At 40.8% G+C, this 19,511-nt stretch overlaps 3 protein-coding genes, 1 long non-coding RNA gene and 1 pseudogene across 7 annotated transcripts; 1 reads left to right on the forward strand and 4 right to left on the reverse strand.

Moving 5' to 3' along the window:
* Nucleotides 1–651: 651 nt before the first annotated feature.
* Nucleotides 652–6,024, reverse strand: LOC124205788 (inositol 1,4,5-trisphosphate receptor-like). Of its 2 annotated transcripts, none has more exons than XM_046603292.1 (10): nucleotides 5,850–6,024; nucleotides 5,454–5,687; nucleotides 5,099–5,390; nucleotides 4,138–5,026; nucleotides 3,965–4,076; nucleotides 3,149–3,904; nucleotides 2,684–3,078; nucleotides 1,931–2,628; nucleotides 1,417–1,861; nucleotides 652–1,353 (listed from the first exon to the last, which is right to left on the reverse strand). In XM_046603292.1, exons 5-7 carry the CDS (start codon nucleotides 3,995–3,997, stop codon nucleotides 2,839–2,841), a joined length of 1,029 nt encoding a protein of 342 aa, XP_046459248.1. In that variant the 5' UTR covers nucleotides 3,998–4,076; nucleotides 4,138–5,026; nucleotides 5,099–5,390; nucleotides 5,454–5,687; nucleotides 5,850–6,024; the 3' UTR covers nucleotides 652–1,353; nucleotides 1,417–1,861; nucleotides 1,931–2,628; nucleotides 2,684–2,838. The 2 variants fall into 2 exon arrangements, with proteins under 2 accessions (XP_046459248.1, XP_046459249.1); XM_046603293.1 differs by having other exon boundaries at nucleotides 5,792–5,858.
* LOC124204931 (heat shock protein 83-like) lies at nucleotides 4,134–5,461 on the reverse strand. The gene is made up of 5 exons (XM_046602177.1): nucleotides 5,454–5,461; nucleotides 5,099–5,390; nucleotides 4,929–5,026; nucleotides 4,330–4,811; nucleotides 4,134–4,267 (listed from the first exon to the last, which is right to left on the reverse strand). Exons 1-5 carry the CDS (start codon nucleotides 5,459–5,461, stop codon nucleotides 4,134–4,136), a joined length of 1,014 nt encoding a protein of 337 aa, XP_046458133.1.
* A 435-nt stretch (nucleotides 6,025–6,459) lies between the features above and the next one.
* Nucleotides 6,460–10,710, forward strand: LOC124205790 (annotated as a pseudogene).
* A 935-nt stretch (nucleotides 10,711–11,645) lies between these two features.
* Nucleotides 11,646–12,721, reverse strand: LOC124205791. Its single transcript, XR_006879476.1, has 5 exons — nucleotides 12,525–12,721; nucleotides 12,301–12,435; nucleotides 12,124–12,226; nucleotides 11,918–12,036; nucleotides 11,646–11,845 (listed from the first exon to the last, which is right to left on the reverse strand). It is a non-coding gene; the product is annotated as an uncharacterized LOC124205791 (long non-coding RNA).
* Nucleotides 12,722–16,218: 3,497 nt separating this feature from the next.
* Nucleotides 16,219–18,866, reverse strand: LOC124205789 (zinc metalloproteinase nas-4-like). Of its 3 annotated transcripts, XM_046603294.1 has the most exons (10): nucleotides 18,828–18,866; nucleotides 18,706–18,750; nucleotides 18,392–18,497; nucleotides 17,784–17,962; nucleotides 17,572–17,697; nucleotides 17,375–17,498; nucleotides 17,052–17,248; nucleotides 16,915–16,974; nucleotides 16,634–16,725; nucleotides 16,219–16,518 (listed from the first exon to the last, which is right to left on the reverse strand). In XM_046603294.1, exons 3-10 carry the CDS (start codon nucleotides 18,442–18,444, stop codon nucleotides 16,477–16,479), a joined length of 873 nt encoding a protein of 290 aa, XP_046459250.1. In that variant the 5' UTR covers nucleotides 18,445–18,497; nucleotides 18,706–18,750; nucleotides 18,828–18,866; the 3' UTR covers nucleotides 16,219–16,476. The 3 variants fall into 3 exon arrangements, with proteins under 3 accessions (XP_046459250.1, XP_046459251.1, XP_046459253.1); XM_046603295.1 differs by lacking the exons at nucleotides 18,706–18,750; nucleotides 18,828–18,866 and adding an exon at nucleotides 18,563–18,580; XM_046603297.1 differs by lacking the exons at nucleotides 18,392–18,497; nucleotides 18,706–18,750; nucleotides 18,828–18,866 and adding an exon at nucleotides 18,040–18,193.
* Between the last annotated feature and the right edge of the window lie 645 nt (nucleotides 18,867–19,511).

Consider the following 19,511-nt stretch of genomic DNA (forward strand, 5'->3'; position numbering starts at 1 on the left):
GTTGAACTGGCAACTGTGCTGCATTAGTCAGACGATTTAATAAAAAGAAACACATTGTGCCTCGCGCCTAGCGTCGCCAGTTTCCCTCCGGGACTTTTGGGGTTTAATTTAAATGAGGGAGTGTGCATAATAAATTTTGGGGGGTTAGGGGTAAGGTTATATATATAGGTTAAGTATTTTTTCGCGCAATGTAGGGTGATTGCTCGGCGCTTATTATAGACATCATTTTGGGGTGTAACTGTAATCCAGGAGCAGTGGAGCACGCCTAACTTTTTTTTTGTTCGGTTACCTTTTGACCAGTTTAACAACTTGTATCATTTGGATCCCTATCATGTTGGAATGGAAGCCATTTAATGCAACTTTAAAGCCGGAATATCTAGGCAACAAATTTTGTTTTTTAATGAAGAGAGGGCAGAATTTTTTTCAACTCGCTTCAACTCACTTATAGATTAGCGAAGTGTGATTTATGGATCAACTTAGTTGAGTAGCCTAGTGAATTTTTCCACGAATAACCAATTCCATTCGTCATCATTTTTCTACAATCATTTCTCATGACCAAAATGTTAAGCTGTATGTACCGCTTTTCTATTCGAAACTCGGTGTCGTTGGATAGCTGTCACAAGCAGGGGTATGGAGAGAAATCGAACAAAGTTTTTATATATCAAACCGCGATTGGTTGTATTAAATTCCAACTCTTAACACGTAGTTATACAATGCCAGGAATGAGGGAGCAACGCAAATTAAGTAAAGCCATGATTTTAAGAAAATAAGACTAGTTTTATCATATGAATGCCCTCATTTCAGTTCGCAAAAACGCTGAAATAAGAACAATTGAGAGAAACTGAGTTTGTGTTTTATAACAGTAATTGACACGTTTAATCGCCTTTCTCCAGCGAAAAGCATTTTCATCATTCTCCAATGGCGGCATTTCTTCTTCGGCTTCTTCGGCTTCCTCACCACCAGCAGGGACATCATCTTCATCGACACACAAACCCAATTTGATCATGCGGTAGATGCGAGATCAGAAGCATGGACGGCTAGCTCTTCCAGGGAAAAACCAGATGACAGCAGAGGTTTCAAACAGCAACATGAAGAAATCCTTGACGGCTTTATCGTTTTTGTCAGCCTCTGCTTTGACGCGAAGGGCTTCGACGATGGGATGGTCGGAGTTGATTTCCAAGTGCTTCTTGGCGGCCATGTAATCCATGGTGAAGGTATCCCTCAAAGCCTGAGCCTTCATGATACGCTCCATGTTGGCTGTCCAGCCGTACTGGGAGGTGACGAACTGACGATAATCTGGGAGACTCGACCAACGGTTGGAAATAACGACCATCCCGACTTTCTTGTCCGTTTCTTGTGGCAAAAATAAAAGGATTTCAATATGGAACATAGAAAAGTGTCATGAAACTGAAATACCCGATGATGGAGAACATGTAGACTAGGATGAGAGCCAAAACGGCAGTGAGAACGATGGACCTGCCGTTTCGCGTCACTGAGCGGATTACGTTGAGCAGCGTCTCCTCGCGGTAGACGACGTCAAACAAAAGGACGGAGAAGAAGAACGGATGGGTGCTGAGTCCGAGGAAGCAAAAGATGAGGTAAACGACGTGGTAGACAATCTCCGTGTCCGTGCAGATTAGTCTGACGCTCCGCTGAAATGTCCCGGCGTTGCCCATGATGCTCAGCAGATGGACGCCCTTCAACACTACCGTGGCGGTGCCAAGGAGCATCAGTGTGGGTTGAGGGCCGGCTGAGCAAATAAGCCGGAGGATGACTGTCATGACGAGAGTCCTAATACCCGACGGTTTGGGTAACGTGATGGCCACAGCGGCGGATAGGAGGATGACGGCCCAGATGAGACCTGAATTAATAAAGGGAAAAGATCGTTGAAAAGATGGAAATGGGAGTCACTGTTTAAAGGTGTGCAGACCTGACAGGTGAGTGCGAGGATCAGGAGCCGGTCCGTCAGTGTCAAACGGGTAAAAGAAGGCGACAATCAGGTTGATAATGACGGCCAAATTGAAGAGGATTTGACTCCAGATGGACATGTGCGAGCTGACCCAAAAGAGGAACGGCTGTCTGCGCAATTTCTTCTACCATTTCATCTCGTCAAACATGTCGTCGACTCCTTCGAAGAAGGCGACCACTTTCGATCCCTAGTCGTCGCGCTCCGCCGTGTGGAAGACGCGCACTTTCGTTTCGTTGGTCAAATACTCGCACATTTCCGGAATGGGGAAGACAATCTGCTCCATCGTCCGGTCGTGACGGACAATTTATTTCGATTTGCGCCGTGTGATTGGCGTAGTACTGCAGGGCCGCATCACCGCTGACTCCGTCCACTGGCGGCGGTTTCATCAGGGCGGCCAATTCTTTGTTGTGCTGCGCCAACTGGTGTCACAAAATGTAAATGTTGTGGCCAACTGGCGACTTCTTTCGGATTGGCCGCCTCTTCTCCACCGACCAACTTTTGGTGATAGGCTTTGCAGGCGACGTCCACCAATTGGCGAGGATTCATGTTGTACAGGATCCTTTCCGCGTTCTCGATGTCGCCACGACTCTCCATGACGGCCAGCAACAACTTGGAGGCGTTGTTTTTCAACTCCAAAACAAGATCTATTCTCCGTTGTCCTAAATAATTGATCAAATAATTATTAGAATCAAATTAATGAAAGGAAATTGTTACCTAATGGATTGATGTCGGTAAGAAGAAGAGCCGTGATGATGTCCAGTCCATTCGACTCGTGAGTGGCGATGCAGTTTTGGTTTTCGTGACAAGGTCCTTGGCAATATTCCGTCAATGTTTCCAGGGTTTGGTTGATGAGGGCGACGTTGTGCTCATTAATGTAGAGGCCGAGCAGACCCAGTTCGCCCGTCGTCGATCCGCAAATGCAGTCGAGGAACATGAGTGTCGTCTGACACTAAATTGTAACTGTTTTTGTTGGACTGGGCCCGCAAAAAGTTCTGCAGGTCTCGATTGTGATTCTCACACAGCAACTGCAGGAAGCGGAAGACGGGCAGCATTACCAGAACCTTAGCCGACAACTTGGACTCCATGTCCGAATCAGTTGCCGTAGTTAACTATAAGGGCGAATTACATTTATTTTTTGCAAGAATTTTAATAAAATCACGAATTCAAGTTTTGTTGTACCGATTTGGGTTGTTGTTGTTGTCTCACCAAGTCCTCCAGCGTCAAGTTGACACTACTCAACGTCGTTGTAGTGGTAGTCGAATCATCCAACCTGGAGCTGTTCCACGAGTCACTGTAAGGATCCATGCGCTCCCCTACAGTGACGTTACCGTTTGAAGCTCTTGTGGACATCATGCGTTGATGTTTCATCTTCATGTCGTACGGGAAATGATCCTTCATTTCATGGGAATGGTCCTTGAGCTTGTTGTTACCCGCCGAGGCCATTTCGATCGTGTTGACCGACATGGTGGACTTGATTTCCGCTTGCGACTCTCTGACTTTGTCGTGGAACACCTTGAAGAAGATGGCGCTCGTCTCGGCCGACTGCAATTTCGTGTAGAGACTCCGCTGGATGACGGGGTTGCCGCCTTCCAGCAGAGCGATGCCCAACTGGACCGCTTCCATGAAAACGTTGGGCAACAACGACGACTTCATGACCAATTCGGCCACCAAATCAGAGGTGCCTTCTCGGTCCAGGTACACTTGCACCTCGGGCAAACACAGTTCACCTCGCGACAGGAGACGTCCTCCAGGTCCGTGGGTTGTCAGCGATGACGATTGTCCCACACCGCCTCCAACACCAGTACCACCAGATAATGTTGAATGAATTCCAGCACCAGAGATTCCGCTTCCGCCATAGAGCTCGGTCTTTTTAGAACTATGAGAGGCTGGTTTGGCAAAGTAGCGAACTAAAAGATTCTTTCTCAATGCGTCTCCCTGGTAATAATTGATTCATTAAGGTAAATTTATTGCCTCAAATTTTAATAGAATGATTACCTTTTCGCCATTGTGAACATCGAAATTCATCATCTGACGTAAGGTGTTGAGAACTTGGATGCAAAGTTTTTCCTCCTTGTCCTCCAGCAATCGTTCGGTGTGTTTAATCAATCTTCAATAAAAATAAATTCCAAGTAAGATCAATGGTTAACATAAATACAAGTCAAATTTACCTGCGAATGAATCCGCCATTGTCACACTTTTTCTGTGCTTCCGTGCCAGGCTGGAAAAGGTATTCCGGTCGGTAAAGGACATCGACGATAACGGAAGACTTGGCTTGAACCAAAGAATGCAGTTGAGCCTCTAACAAGACGACAATGTCTTACAGGCCATCAATAATTGTCCGATCAAAGCGGACGCTCAACTGTGACTGCGAAGATTCCCGACTGAAGACGCTACGATCGAAATATTTTGCTGGCCTTGCTGGCCCCCAAGTGTAGGGCTGGTTTGTTGAAGAGCGAAGTCCAAGATGTCCTTTATGATTTTGCAGAGACCCTCGAATTTGGCCTTGTCGCTCTCGCGTTTCTTGGTTTCTCCATCATCTTCGGGGAGTTCCAGACCCTCCTTGGTGACGGAGACGAGCTGCTTGCCATCGTATTCCTTGAGCTGCTGGACGACGTACTCATCAATGGGCTCAGTCATGAAGATGACCTCCAATCCGCGCTTCTTGCCACGCTCGACGAATGAGGAGTTGCTGACTTGTTCTCTGTTGTCACCAGTGATGTAGTAGATGTGTTTCTGGTTCTCCTTCATGCGGGAAACGTATTCCTTGAAGGAAACCTGGTTTTCTCCAGAGGCGGAAGTGTGGAAACGGATGAGGTCAGCGATCTTCTTGCGTAGGTAGAATCTTCATGGACTCCCAACTTCAGGTTCTTGCTGAATTGTTCGTAAAACTTTCTTGTCGTTCTCATGCTTCTTTTCCTCCTCCTCAGCCTCATCGTCGCTCACTTTCTTGTCGCGCTACTTCTCAACCAATAGCTTGATTGGGTAGCAAATGAACTGTGAGTTCTTCTTGACAACCTCCTTGACTTTCTTCTCCTCCAGGTAATCCATCGGATAATCCTGTCAATAATGAAAAAAAAAATACAGGCATGAGCATATTGGAAATTATGCCAATGAAGACAAAGAACATACCTTCAAGTGGAGGATAATCTTGGTTCCTCTACCCATGGGTTCTCTGTGATCAGGCTTGATGGTGAAAGAACCACCAGCTGACGATTCCCAAACATACTGCTCATCATCATTGTGCTTGGAATGAACTGTCACCTTGTCGGCAACCAGGTAAGCAGAGTAGGAACCCACACTAAACTGACCAATCATGGAGATGTCAGCTCCGGCAGAGAGGGCTTCCATGAAAGCTTTAGTTCCAGACTTGGCAATAGTACCCAAGTTGTTAACCAAATCAGCCTTGATCATGCCGATACCACTAAAGAGAAACAGAACAGTCAAATTTGTGTTCAAATAGGAGGAACTAAATTTCTCAACTTACGTATCCATGAGAGTGAGTCAGCATTCTTGTTGGGGACAATCTTGATTTTAAGGTCCTTACCGCTGTCCAACTTGCTTGGGTCAGTCAGGGATTCATAACGGATCTTGACTAGGGCATTTGAGGAGTTGGAGATCGACTATAGAAGGTGTTGATAATCAAGCTCATAAGCTGAGCAATCTTGGCCTGGGATGTGAAAGTCTCAGCTTCGTCTTCCATTTGAACTTCTCCAGGCATCTAAAAAGGAAAAGGAAAATATTTCAGTAAGAAATGTTTGTCAATTGTGGTAGATCACACTCAAAAATAGAAATTCTACATATATCTATGGACTTGAGGCATACCAAAAAATGTGTAAATAACCAATTTGTTTGTCTAAACCAGTACAGTAGTAAAACTTACTTTGCTTTAAAACGTAAACAAACAAACCGGACGCTTTTCTGTTCACGTTGGGTGGGGATCTACATGTATACAAGGCCGCCGGGCAGTCGTAAAAATTGCCACCAAATTCGCTTCTTGTTAGGCCTGCAAACTATAGCTTTTGGGTTGACACACATCAAGCCGGGAAAGTGAGCCCGTTCGACTTTGAATCGCTGTGTAAAAAATACAGCTATTAGTATATCTTCATGTGATCCATTTTGAAGACCTTTCTTTGTTTAATCTCTTTCATACAAAAATTTTCGTGATTTGTAACACATTTACGTAAATTTTGTGTTAATGTTTAGTGTCGTTTTGAATTTTGCAGTTTGAATTGCAGCGGTGGCGTTTCGAAACTGAGCCCCGTTTGACTTAGAATCGCTGTTTTAAAAAATAAATCTATTATATCTTCGTAAAATGTGATCCATTTTAAAGAGATTTCTTTGTTTAATCAAATGCCTACAAAAATTTGCGTGATTGTTGTCACAATTACGTAAATTTAAGTGTCTAATTACTGCAATTGAATTTTGCAGTTTGAATTGCAGCGGTGGCGTGTCAAAACTGAGCCTCCTTCGACTGTGACTAGAATCCCTACGGGAAATTTTTGAAAATGTGTTTATTAGCAGTCTAGTCAGTTTAGACTGGAATCTTGAACAGTTTTAATCTGATTTAATCGAGGAAAACAGAATGAAGGTAACGTACTCTTTGTCTGCAATTTCATTGCTTTAAAAGGTTAATTTATCAATCAGAGACTAGATGTTCTTCAAATCTTGGCAGAAAGGAATGAAAGAAGAAAACGCGAACTGGAGCTCAATGGTTTACCGTCAGAAAGCAATGATTGTTTGCCCATAACCCAAAATTTTTCAGGTCAGTTAACATATAAAGGCTTATTTTCTGTTTGGGCCCAAAACAAAACTTACACACATTTTCACTCAAAGACTCCATCCTCGTTGAATCATCATCCCAGAGTGCTTCGTCAAAAAGTAGTAGACAGGAAGAATTAAATCGTGCTACAGTTCTGGATATTTTTTATGACACACACGTTTATCGTTTTTATTCAGAAGGTAAATTCTCAATTGATGAATTGTTTTATCTTATTATCATCTTCATTCATTCCCTTAGACGAAGTAAACTATTCTTGGCTTGATAAAGATCTGTGTATTGAAGATGTTCCAAACTTGTGGCTCTAACTGATTTTGTTTTAGGGCAATCAATTACAACGATCACTGAAAACCTGCAAATTATCATGTGATATTTGTTCTTTCTAATGTCAGTGACAACAAGCAAAGATGTGGCAGAAGTGTGTCTTAAGATTCTTTCAGAAAAAATATCAGTTAAAACTCAACAATTCTGTGCTATTGAAGTGCCTGATTTACTTATAGTCCTGATGAATTTTGGTACTGTTCTAAGTAAGCTTTGGCCTGCGGCTTTGGACATTTCTTTTCCTCGCCCATTCCGGAAATTTTCCATGAACAGTTTCGATTCGGAAAAACATCATGTCCCTTACCCTCGCTTTCTATTTGGAGAAAATATTGTCTCTTCAGTTTCAATGTGTAAATCCCTATTTTTCCGAGAACGAGAAAATTGGAATGTGCAACCTTTTGCTAAATCTTTACATGGCCAATTTTATAGCTGGAGACACTTTTCTAATAACTCACAAAATCAGAGACATTATATCACATATACTTGAAAGTTTTACAGTAGAGGAATGGAGTGAACTTAATTTCAAAATGGTATTTCTTTTATATTATGTTTTGTTTTAAGTTCTCCAACTTATCTTTTTGGTTTTAAGATTGAAGAACTTGTTTTGCAGCGTTGGATTGAGAACCTGGAACCTACAGCGATTGTTCAACGGATTACGTACAGTATACCAACGACTACAAGCCGTGGAGTGATGTTTCAGCAGTCTGCCGCCTACTTTGCGATACAACATCTCATGAATTTGGAAGAAGTTTACCTTCCCGGCCGTGTTTCGGTAACTAAAATAAAACTTGGTTTAATATTTGACCTAAGAAGCATAATTTTAATAGGTGAAAGACGTAAATCGATTGGTTGATTTGTTAAGTCGGCAAAAAATTATCGGACGTTCAGCATAGTTACTTTGCTCCGTTTAACCTTGGACGTTAATGATCCGTCGATAAAAAAAGTAATGATTATCCTAATTTATTTTCCTCGATAGTTCAGTATTACATTTTTATTCTTTTTTCTATATATATTCAGAAAGAAATGAAAAATCTTCACATAAAGTTGAGCGAAGTCCGTCATGGAATCAATGATCTTTCGGATAAGTTGGATACAACTCCAATGCTTGTTAAAGATTTAATGTGTGAGATTTCGCTCTTCTGGAAAAACTCCATTCCTATTGATAATGTTGTGCGAGTAAATTAAACAGCTGCCAACCGGTAATTTCCCGCCAAGATATTTATTTTATTTAAAACTTGTTTTTAACGACACTTTGGTTGCTACAAGAGTACAAAGACGATGGGCTCCCATTTATTTTCCAACGACCACCAGTATCCTTTCCGGTTGTATAGAAGATGATGAAAACGTGTAGTGCCTTACACTTTTCAGTGATAGATTCTGATATAATTATTTTTCTATTGTTTATTGATGCCACTTGGAATACTAACAGATTCAGCGTCTTTTCAAACAGTTTTATCAACGAGTACAATTTGAAGTAGCACATCTTCGAGTATATCGTAGTGTGGTATATAATATTGCACATCGACGTCTTCACAAGAAGAAAAGTTTTAAAACGTCGTTTAACTTTGAACTGGACGGAACGTTCCGGTTTACACCATAGCGGACCACAATAGAAATTGGCGGAATCCTAGGGCGGATGTAGTCGGTATCAGTATCGGGAACTGTTGGAAAAATGGTTGGAATACGCAGATTAGTTGCTTTGAAAGCGCGTGCCAGACGTATGTACATTCCACCGAAGCAAGGGTATGTCTTCCTTTTTCTTCCTTTCTTTTTTTATTTTGTTTTCCTTGTGGGTTTTCGACTGACAATTTGATCCGGTTTGCAGCCCACCACCACACAAACATTTTGCCAGGCTGAACTGAACTGATTTTTCTTTTGTATTCAAATGAGTTTTTAATTGACATTTGTAATTTTTCCTTCAAATTGTGGGGAAAAAAACTCACAGGGTCGACAAAATTCTTGAACTACTTGATGGATTGATAGGAAAAAGTAACTTTTACGAATTAAAAAGAGTGACCTGTCCTTTTGTAGAGCAGTTAGTTAGGCAAGCAATTTTGGCGGATTTTGGCACAAGTACTGTATATGGATTGCTGGGTAATGACTCTGCGCAGAACTCTACCAACAAATAATGGTTTCACGCCCGAGCGGCCCGACAGTAGAACTCAAATAATTTTTAAATTAGAGTTCTACCGGTTCTACCTGGTCGGCATTGGAGTTCTATTGTCGGGTACTTTTAATCCGCCGCAGTTGTAAATGCGAATCATAGGTGGCGATGAAACATGTATTTTAGTCTGCTAAAAAAGAGTCAAAAATAAAATGGCTGAAATTGTCAACCTACGTGTTTTCCCTAATTTCAGCAGTTTGTGTCAACTAGATCCATTTCTAATTATCCCACATTTCGCAAAAATGAAGAAACAAAAATGAAGAAATTCAAAAAGTGTATGGTAACTTTCATCTTTTTAAAATGGCGCTTAGTATCATTAGATTATTTACACGTGAATGGCATGTGCTGTAACCTGCTTTCTGTTAAAATTTATTATAGGAGATGACGAATTCCGTTCGCTGGATCTGAGTGCAAACAAGTCGTTGAATATGAGATCTTACGGACGTAAAGTATACAAGAGAGCAGCAGTTCACGTTCCAACATAACACGCTTTTGATCAAGATTGGCCCTCAGTCAGGCCAGTTGCCAGAGGTCTTTTCATCCAGCTAGTGTCCTGCTGCCCTTATATCAGGAACTGGGTTGTTCCGGGGGCAACACCACCCGGTAAATTTGCCAATGCAGAGTTGATGAAGATCCCCAACTTTCTTCACTTGGCACCACCCGCTATTGAGAGACAATGCCAAACATTGAAAAGTGAGAACTCTGCAGTATAAAAGATATTTTAATTAACAAAGCTTTAACCATTATTTGTTTGTAGAGTTCTGCACAGAGTGCTGTAAGAGTTGGATATCAACGAAAAGATTGAAAATCATTCAATCACAACTAGTGTTTACCTCAATTCTTTCCCTTCATTGAGTGATGCCCGAGCCAGAATTGTAACACTCCAGGTCTGAATAGAAGAAAAACAAAACCGCATTTGATTTCCTGTTATAAAAGTAACTCTTTTCTCCCCTCATGTAGGTGAAATTGAGCTCTTTGATATTGGACAACCATGCCAAGGATAAATTCCTCTTTTTCCTGTACCAGCTGTACGTTTTGTAAGAAACACTTCAGAACTATTTAGGTAAATATGTTCAACTTTCTAACTGTGAGACTACAGACTTAGTTAGTCGGTGACTATATCTTAACTTTTTTGTTGTAGAATTTTCAGTTGTCTACCTTGTAAATGCTTGCTAGCTGTAGGTTCTTTTGCAACTTTTATTCTGAAGGATGGACTTTAACTTATGTCATTTTTGTTTTTGTAATTTAACTTATTTAAGTCACATTGTTTCCTTGATAGTTGATAGTAATTGAGTTTTTTTTAATAAATAGGATTATCAGTCTAGTAAAAGTATGACCTTCTTTGTTGCTGCCCAACGTACACATGGATTTGATGCAGCCAGCTGAGGGATTTAACTCTTGTAAATAACGTAAAGTGACATTTATTCCTCTGGATTAATTCATTTCATTTTGGTTATAGGTTCAGTGTTTTATGTTCGCGTTGTTGCTGTCCGATGTGGCACGTTGTTGAAGCCTATGCTGGTGAAAGATCTTTCTACATCAAGTTCAATTGGCCGTTCTGATGTTGTGTTACCGAAGTTGCATCATATTTTGTTAAATTGTCATCGTGACTATTGCAGTTTACCATTTATAAGTTCAGAAGCAACAAAAAGAAATATGGAATGTTCATGTCAAACAAATAATAAACATGTTTTTGGGGTTGGGAAAGGAAAGTGGTGGATGTTGGAGGGGGCAGGGAAGATATTTCAAGGTTTGATAAAAGTTCAGTTAATTTATAACCCTTCAAATGTATCTCTACCAATTGGCAATTAGTCTCCAAACCCCACAAACAAATACCTTCCAATCCCTCCAACCCCGAAAACATACACCTACCAACCCTTAAATCTATACCCTTAACCCTATAAACCATTGTTAAACCTTAACCATGTAATATCTTTAATAAATAAAAAATAAATACACCATATGAACTAATTTTTATTTTATTTTTAAAATGTTCAAAAAATTCAATAAACAGAGCGTCCGGTTCAAGACGGTTTACTACTGCACGAGTTTAAACGCAACCCGCCACCACCGCTGCGGCAATGAGACAAAAAGCGATGGATGAGTTTTGCGGAAATCTGCATCGTCTTTGTAACTTGACTGACGGAGATTTCCACAAAAAATAAACCATGGCTATTTGTTTCATTGGGTAGTGGGTTGCTTTGTTTAACTCGCACATGCTGTTATAGGATATGTCTACGGCCCCCAGAGATATTTATCTGGACCGAGAAGAAGAGAGAAGTACGAGGCAAGTTTTACTGGGGAGATGTAGTCATACTAGGCTTCCGGGTTAGACTCATGACCCTCCAAAAGTTTTCATCGGATCATGCGCCTTCCAAGTCCCCGTTCGACCAGAGCCCTCCCCTCCTCCTGGTTTCACAGCGGGCGAGTGACCACCGGCGGGCGTTGGTTAGTGGTTAGTTAGGGAAACGGGGCCACAGAAAAGAAGGGAGCCCAGATATGCACTTGTAATTTATCTACAACTAAATAATTTATTGATACGTCTTGAATTTCCGCAATCTCTCTTCAGTTTCACGAATGGATAAAGGCTATTAAACAGCGGCGAAGGATTCACCTGAAAGTAGAATGGAGACTTATTTAAAAGTAACAAATTCCCATGTAAGATTGCAGCGACAGCAAGTATTACCTCAAATCAATCAATTTTCAGATTATCTTAAATTAGAAATCGTTACGGTGGAAACCGCAACCTCTGAAGTGGCAGCAAAGAATTGGATCTGATGAGGGCTTCAAAATCCGGAGTACAACCTAAAAGTGAAGTGAGACAATGGAGACACCAATGTCAAACAGGCAGAGAGTAACAAGCAAGCTGCTGCAATGAACAGTAGAACTTACAACAGCAACAACAGAACAGTATTCTATACCTCGGGGTGGAACAGAAAAGGACTCGACTGTCGCCAACGATTCGCTGCCGTTGCGGCGGACTCGGTCGTCACATCTGAGAGAGTGGGTCAATAAGTAAAATCTTCAACGTCAATTGAATGATAAAATGAAAGTAGAGAGAAATTTTACCAGTGCCTGTATGGGAACTGTCTTCATCCTCCAAAAAGAAAAAACGAGCGATAAAATGGCGGAATTCCAATGTTTAGACTAGTATCCATTCGCCTGGGCGGTTGAAAACGATCCAGGTTGCCATTCGAGGATAATCTGTTACGAATAAAAAAGAAGTGAAACTATTTAACTTGTTTGGTAGTAAAAGAAAGTCAGAGAAACTAATCTTGGTCGTCGCAAATTACCTGTTCCACCCTGATGATTCAAACACAAAATCTCAGTGCTACGCGCACACGGTCAAATATTGATTTGTAACTTTTCTTTTCATTTCTTGTGTGTGTGATGGACTGTGGGGCGTCGCAAAAAGGCAGTCTGAGAAGTTTTTTTTCGATTGAATAAACATCATCTGCTAAAACATGACTGCCGTTTTAAAATCTAATTTAGAAATCATCTACACACCTGACATCAGTCTGCGATATTTTAAATTGCCCCGCTCCCCCAGGCTTAAATTTAAGCAAATCCAATCCGTCCAGTTTGAGATTTAAATAATCCAAACCTTCTTTCAGGACGTGGCGGAATTTCTTGCCCGGCTGTCGGCTGACGAAAGGGGCCACCACGTTAGCCTTTGGCGTCTGCTGCTGCTCTCCCTCACTTCCGAGTTCCGACTCGCTAATCATTTCGAACGTTCCCCGTTCAGACTCGAATCGCTCCGGCTCGTCTGCAACGGCTCCATCGATTGCTGTTGTTGTTGTTCCGGTTGTTCCAGCGATGGATTCTCCACCTTCTTCGGTTAGGTCGGGACGGGCGAAAAAGCTGAAAAATAGAAACAGAGTCGTCATAATCAAAAGAAAATTATATAAATAAAGAAAACTGAAATAGCCATGAATTTGGAAGAGATTACATTGGGTGGGCTGACGGCGGGAGATGATGTAATCAAAGGACAAACAAGATACGACAAATGGGAGGGGCCCTTCCCCTTGGCGATGAAAAAGAGAAAATTCATTCGCGTAGCCTAATCAGTCCATTTTGGTTGATTCAACACTAACGGATACATTACGCACCAGTGCACTCGAACCCACCGAAAAGTCTAAGCAGCGAATAAAGGAAAACTAATTTCGACTTGAAAACATTCGTGACTGTGAATAAGGAAAACATCACTAAACGTATTCCAGGTATGGGGCAAATATTTGGTTGGCGAGTCCCGGCAAAAGTTGTTCTACGTGTCCCGACGCCGATAACAAACCTGTTGGAGATAAGCACGAAATATCGGACTCTGAGCTCTTTCGATTTTTGCTCGACGAAGCTGCCGAAGCTGAAACAATTCAAATGCCGGAGATTTTAAAAGACGTCGACAAGAATTGGAAAATCGTTGAATTTGAAACGCACCAAAGCCGGAAGAAGAATAAATCGACACGGCACGTATTCGTCGTTTTCAAGACGACAAGCATTTTTTCGTTAAGGCCATCAGCCAAGTCATTATTCATTTTCCACAACTGGATCGAATAAAGAACGCCAAGAATTCACTGGAAATGGATGACATCATCATAGAAGAAGAATTCGATATCTCTTTTTTCGGCAATACGCACCAACAGCGTGAATTGGGTTAGACGTTTGCTGGAAATAGGAGCCGATCCTAGCAGACGCAACAACAAAGGTCTCACTCCGTTTCAAGTGGCAGCGACGCAAGAAAAAGCAAACGAAATTTTCGACTTACTTCTGGCAAGCGACAAAGTTGACATCAATGAAGGTGGCAAATTTGGATTGACTGTCCTTCATTTCGCACTGGCAACATCCAACGTGACTGCCGCTCGCTTCCTGTTATCAAATGGAGCTGACCCCTACGTCGCTGATGAAAACGGTGTCACTCCACTTCACTTGGCGGCAAATTTTCCAAACTCCTTGGACAAACAACGGGCAGAATGTGCTACACGGCGCAAAGCAAGTTATCCGGGGGCAAAGTGAAGACATTTCTGATCCTTTGAAAGGCGCCCTGGAGGTAATAGGAAATAAGAAATTCAAACTCAGACGATTACGAGTCCTATCCTAAATCTATAACAATTATCCCATTTACTTTTTCATTTTTCGGTCCATCCCTGGTAGATTGGCAACCCCTGCGGTAAATTCAAGTTGAAATTCCTCCAGAATCTCGTCCAGAATCTCGTCCAGGATCTCGTCCAGGATCTCGTCCAGCAGCTTGTCCAGCAGCTCGTCTAGCATCTTGTCTAGCAGCACGCCCAGCAGCGTTGGACGGTCAGCATTCACCTCGGAATAAATACAGAACATTAAAAAATAAAAACAAAGAATTATGGTGGAAAGCCTATACCGTCAGTCCATCCCATCAGTGCAATTCGCCAGCCAATTATATGTTGTGGCGTTAGATTAATTACTTGAATTGACAACACATCACGTAGCCATCAAGTTGGTTGTTTCCCAGGCCAATCAATGCGTCTTTCTGTCGGCAGTCAGAGAAGTTATGTCATCATTCCATCAAGTACAGTACAATGGTCTTTAAATATAAATAAAAATCGTTGCATTACTTACATCAATACAGAAGCGTATGACCAGTCTCTAAAGTAAAGGTGGTGAATGCCAACCGGATTTCTCTTTCTTACTGGCAAGACTATGTTGGTGACTTTGAGGCATCTCCTGTCATGATTCCTGTAGTCACCAATAAAGTGGTGAGACTGGACACCATCAGTAACCTATACAGTGGGTACCGGTCGACGTTGGTTTCTTGTTGGTCGTCATAGTCTAGTCGGGGTTTCAAGGCCGCCTGCTTTCTTAGTAGTAGTTGGAATTGAACAACAGAATATTTCGAATGAATGGAGACAGTTTGACATCAAAGAGCATCTGTCGAAACAACTTACCACAGCAACAGTCAGAAGAAAGAGAATCGGAATCCATTCCCTACAAGAGATTTGGGGGTTCTAACTTCTAAATATCCAATGCTGAAATGGGTCGTCTTTTATACGCCCGCCACATTTTTCTACGTCGATAATAAATTAGAGCCCTCTTGTTTACACTCACTTGTGCAAGGCTAAAGCCCAACCGAGACGGTTGTAAACTATGCAGACCTGCTTAAGCACAAAGAACGTCATCAATTCAATACATGAATTCTTTGGGTTATTTTTCTATTCACAACTTTCTCAGAATAGTAAAATAAAATAAAAATAATAATAGTAACTTACTTGCCAGTTGCCCTACATATTTCAAGTACTAAAATCCATTTCTTTCCACAAGATAACAAAATTTGTCGAGCAGACGAACCTGTAACCCCCTCCCCAAAAAATCCACTCGAGCTATCCACCATCTAGCGGTCAAACCATTCATGTTGAAAATTCCAAAATTCAAACAAATGAAATTTTTTATCTAACTAAACGTCTAAACGACACCAAGTGAGAAAAAAACGTCGAAAACAACTCGCTCAGCTTTTTTTTTTAAGGATCGAAACGATGAGTTGCCTCCTGCCAGAGGTTTGGAAAAGCTCGACAATTTCGATTGTGGCTGATCTTTTCCATCAAATGGTTTCTGTTATAGAGGATTGCGCTTGTGAAAAGTCTTTGTCGAATAGTTAACCGAGTTTTCTTTTGATATGAAACTGAGATTACATCATAAACTGTCGAGTATTACATGAGGTTACCCAAAGAAACACATTTCCTGAATGAATTCTTTTGTTCTCAAATAATGAATGGATGAATGATTGATTGGATTCTAAAAATTGGTCTTATAAGTTTGTATGTTTTCAAATATTTAAAAAAAAATCGATTTGTGACGCCAATTTTAAAAAGCCAATCGATCCAATATTGAAAATTAAAGCTTTTGCTTGATCACCAAAGTTAATTGTGCTGATTCAGTGATTGGTGACCTAATAAAAGGGGGTGGTTTTGTGTTGCGGTGTTTTGCTTCTCCCAAAATTAACAACTAATTATATACATGCTATCAAGTGCAGCCAACCACTTCGATCATGTATTACAGATACGTTTGGAATGTGCGCCTATAAGGCAGGAAAGATCCCAACTGAAACGTGCAAGTACCCTGCACCAAAACATGGTAAAATTGTGAATGCATAAAACTGTGTACGTCATTGTTAACAAAACATGCACAACGGATAGATAGTTAGAAAAAATACGTGAATGGCGACGCCTTCAATCAGGATTCGTATATACCGATGCAGCCAGCAATGAAGCGAAACGCTGTTTAGAGCTTGCAGTACATCCGGTTGAGTTTCATAACATCCAGCTGAATGGGAAACGAAACAAGAATCAAACATTTAGAGACAAAGCGTAATTAACCAAGTAAATATTCACTTGGTACACGTCATAGCAATAGGATTACATATTTTTTTGACACCCACCTTACTAAAACCATATCGCTGTCCTACAAGGGCACGTTTCAGATTTTGTTTTGTTGTCATTTCAGTTCCCAATCCGTAGTGCATCACGGAACCTGTGCACACGCAAAATTAAAGAATGTACTGTTGACGCAAGCCAATCCTTATATACGAGTAGCCTACTTCAAAAAATTAGTCATACCACGTCTTTAGGCAACCAAATAAAAGGCATTATTTTGTCGATTGTGCAAATTGCTCACGAATATTTAGTGATTAAAAGGTATGTACATGATGATTAAACTTACCGTAGTCGTAACTCAGGATTAGGTCTGAACCAGTTGCAATAGCATACTGTGACTGCCAACCTTAAAAAAATAAATAATAAGAAAAGTTGTCATTTTTTTCTGTCCACTATTTCAGCAAATGGCAAAGTAAAACTCACTCGAATCAATGTTTGCCCAAATAACATTGACATAATTGTCGCGATCAGGGCGAGTGTGCTCGTGATGAAAGCCGACGCGATGCATAAGCTCGTGCATCGTGGTGCCCGTTTGCGAGGCGTAACAGGCCGGAGCCAAGTTGACCTGGTGGGCTCCATAGTTTTGATAGTAACCGAGTCCCATTGAATTACAACTCCAACTATGTTGATAAAAAAAAAAAAGAAATTGACGAAAGTACAGAATAACAGCAGTAGCATAATTGCGTAGTCTATGTCGCGCTAATTAAATAAAATTTGAACCACCATCCTTTATTGTGTTTACTTACCCGGTAATGTTCAATCTCCTGATCTGAACGTAGTCGACTTCATTCGTTCGCGGTACAAATCGGATGCAAGTGTTCTTGTGATATGCGTTCATGGCATTGCCAATCGCACACCGACCTTTCTCATCTAATTCGTACAGGGAAAAGAGGCTTAGTCTGGCAAATCTGTTATTGCTGTGTTGTATCAAATTAAAAGTTACCAAATGTGGAGTCGATTTCATAGGGGATTTGGGAAGGATTGGGCCATTTGTTTCCCAAATAGGCATTTTTACTAGCAAACGGAAACGGTATGATATCATTTCCCTCCGAATTATTTCGGTACGTTGCTAAGCAAGGCAAGGTAAAAATCAGCAATGTTAAAGGCATAAATAACTGACGATTAATCAAATATACTTGAAAGTCAGTTCCTTACCCGATTTAGCGTACACTGGTATGCAACTGAGTTCAGCTTCAGTCAGTGGGGGTCCGTATCCCGCTGATTGTCTAAATTCTGATGGTTTATGAACGGGGTTGCCTGCGATGCCTTGGATCATCCAGCAGAAGGACCAAAGGACAGTCAGAATTGTCGCTGCTTTCATTTCCATTTCCTCCCTTTAAGAAAACAAGAAATATTAAGTGAAGTGCATGCTATCTGAATAACAATAATTGCAATTGCAATAACATCTTACAACAACGAGCAGCTATCAATCGAGATAAGTTCAACTACAGTTCTGCAGTTAAACTGTTGATATCAAGCATTGGGACGACTGGTATTTAAACCCAGTTCTACCTATTTGGAGTGACGCTATTGGCGGCGCACATGTGTCCCCGCCTGATAACGCACAACGGGGGAGGAGTTGAACGAATCGTAAGCTACTTGTATTAGGAATCGAATTCAGTTGCACCTACCCCTTTATAACTAACAAATCTCCAAACAAAAAAGGCATCTTTTTTAAATCTCACGACCACATTGGTGATACTTAACTAAATTTCAAATTCTCATTAATAACACATGATCATGAGAAAACTGTATATACTAACTTGGTCTCATGGTCTCCAATAGTCCATAAACATATTATTCTGAAAACAGCCATCTGCCATCAAATCAATTTACGTATTTTGATTCCTTCTCGCCAAGCAGATAGCCCTATAGAGAGAAAGACATTTGTGTAAGCTAAACATTTTCATAGAAAAAATTTGTATCCTCTATACCACTCTATACAATGGGAAATTTCCACCATGTTTGGATCAGCAATGCTGATCGAAAACAGACTGCAAACCACAAGTCCATTTCAAAGTGACATGCCTTTACAATAACTTAACTTTCTTTCGCTTTCTTTTCAGTGCAACATTACCTTATTGTCATTTGAACTGATGAATCTCTGAACAGTTATTATTCCCTGCAAGCAGAAATAAAAATGGTGCATTCATTCAAATACACATTTTTAAAAATACATATCATAACATTTTATGTTACCAGAACTGCTACTAATGTGTAGTTTCAAGGTACATAGATAAACACTGCAGTTCAAATAAATTTTCATCATGATGAAGTAGTGAATTAAGTATTTAGAAGAGAATCCAACCTTCTTATTTTTAGTACTACTTATTTTGTTTGCCTTCCACGTTTCACTAATAATTCATCTGTCAATCGAAATACTCCGTACCATCGTCTGCACGAGAAAAAGTTGTCAAATAATTTTTAAGATGATTTTCATTTATCTCTAATGAATAACGATTTCTAGAACAAAACCAGTATTATGCATAATCAAACTTTTATTTTATGGGTTATTTGCAAAATAATAATTTTGTCATTAACTTCTAGGCATTTTGAAGTAATTTAATCGATTATATTTTTCCGGGCATAAAGTCACAAGAGAAATTGACACCAAAAAAATTCTGCGATTCTCATAATTCATAACTATATCCAGTGCATAACGATTTGTAGAAAAAAAACTGTTGGATATCATATGTGTACAGTATATCGTGCTAGAGGGCTGTTGGTTGTGTTGAAGTCCACTCGGCATTTGCCGGTTTCGAAAAAAATATGGTCACACAAGTGAACGACACAACATGGTGCGCACACTACAGAGCCTAATCATATATCTACGCAAGTTGGTTTGCAACTGGCCAACACATGCGTGTGTCCATTTCGAAAAGT

This window comes from Daphnia pulex, chromosome 10 (genome assembly GCF_021134715.1).
Source record: "Daphnia pulex isolate KAP4 chromosome 10, ASM2113471v1".
In the NCBI taxonomy this organism is placed as follows: domain Eukaryota; kingdom Metazoa; phylum Arthropoda; class Branchiopoda; order Diplostraca; family Daphniidae; genus Daphnia; species Daphnia pulex.

What these genes read in the sequence shown, in the direction of transcription:
- LOC124205788 (XM_046603292.1), bottom strand. Translation starts at nt 3,997, where the DNA reads ATGATGAATTTCGATGTTCACAATGGCGAAAAG. An exon ending in ATGTTCACAATGGCGAAAAG is followed by an intron (nt 3,905 to 3,964) that starts GTAATCATTCTA and finishes AATTATTACCAG; the next exon opens with GGAGACGCATTGAGAAAGAA. An exon ending in AACAACAACAACCCAAATCG is followed by an intron (nt 3,079 to 3,148) that starts GTACAACAAAAC and finishes TCGCCCTTATAG; the next exon opens with TTAACTACGGCAACTGATTC.
- LOC124205789 (XM_046603294.1), bottom strand. Translation starts at nt 18,444, where the DNA reads ATGGCTGTTTTCAGAATAATATGTTTATGGACTATTGGAGACCATGAG. An exon ending in TTGGGCAAACATTGATTCGA is followed by an intron (nt 16,975 to 17,051) that starts GTGAGTTTTACT and finishes TATTTTTTTAAG; the next exon opens with GTTGGCAGTCACAGTATGCT. An exon ending in AATCCTGAGTTACGACTACG is followed by an intron (nt 16,726 to 16,914) that starts GTAAGTTTAATC and finishes GCGTGTGCACAG; the next exon opens with GTTCCGTGATGCACTACGGA.
- LOC124204931 (XM_046602177.1), bottom strand. An exon ending in AGATTATCCTCCACTTGAAG is followed by an intron (nt 5,027 to 5,098) that starts GTATGTTCTTTG and finishes CATTATTGACAG; the next exon opens with GATTATCCGATGGATTACCT. An exon ending in ATCAAGCTATTGGTTGAGAA is followed by an intron (nt 4,812 to 4,928) that starts GTAGCGCGACAA and finishes GAGTCCATGAAG; the next exon opens with ATTCTACCTACGCAAGAAGA.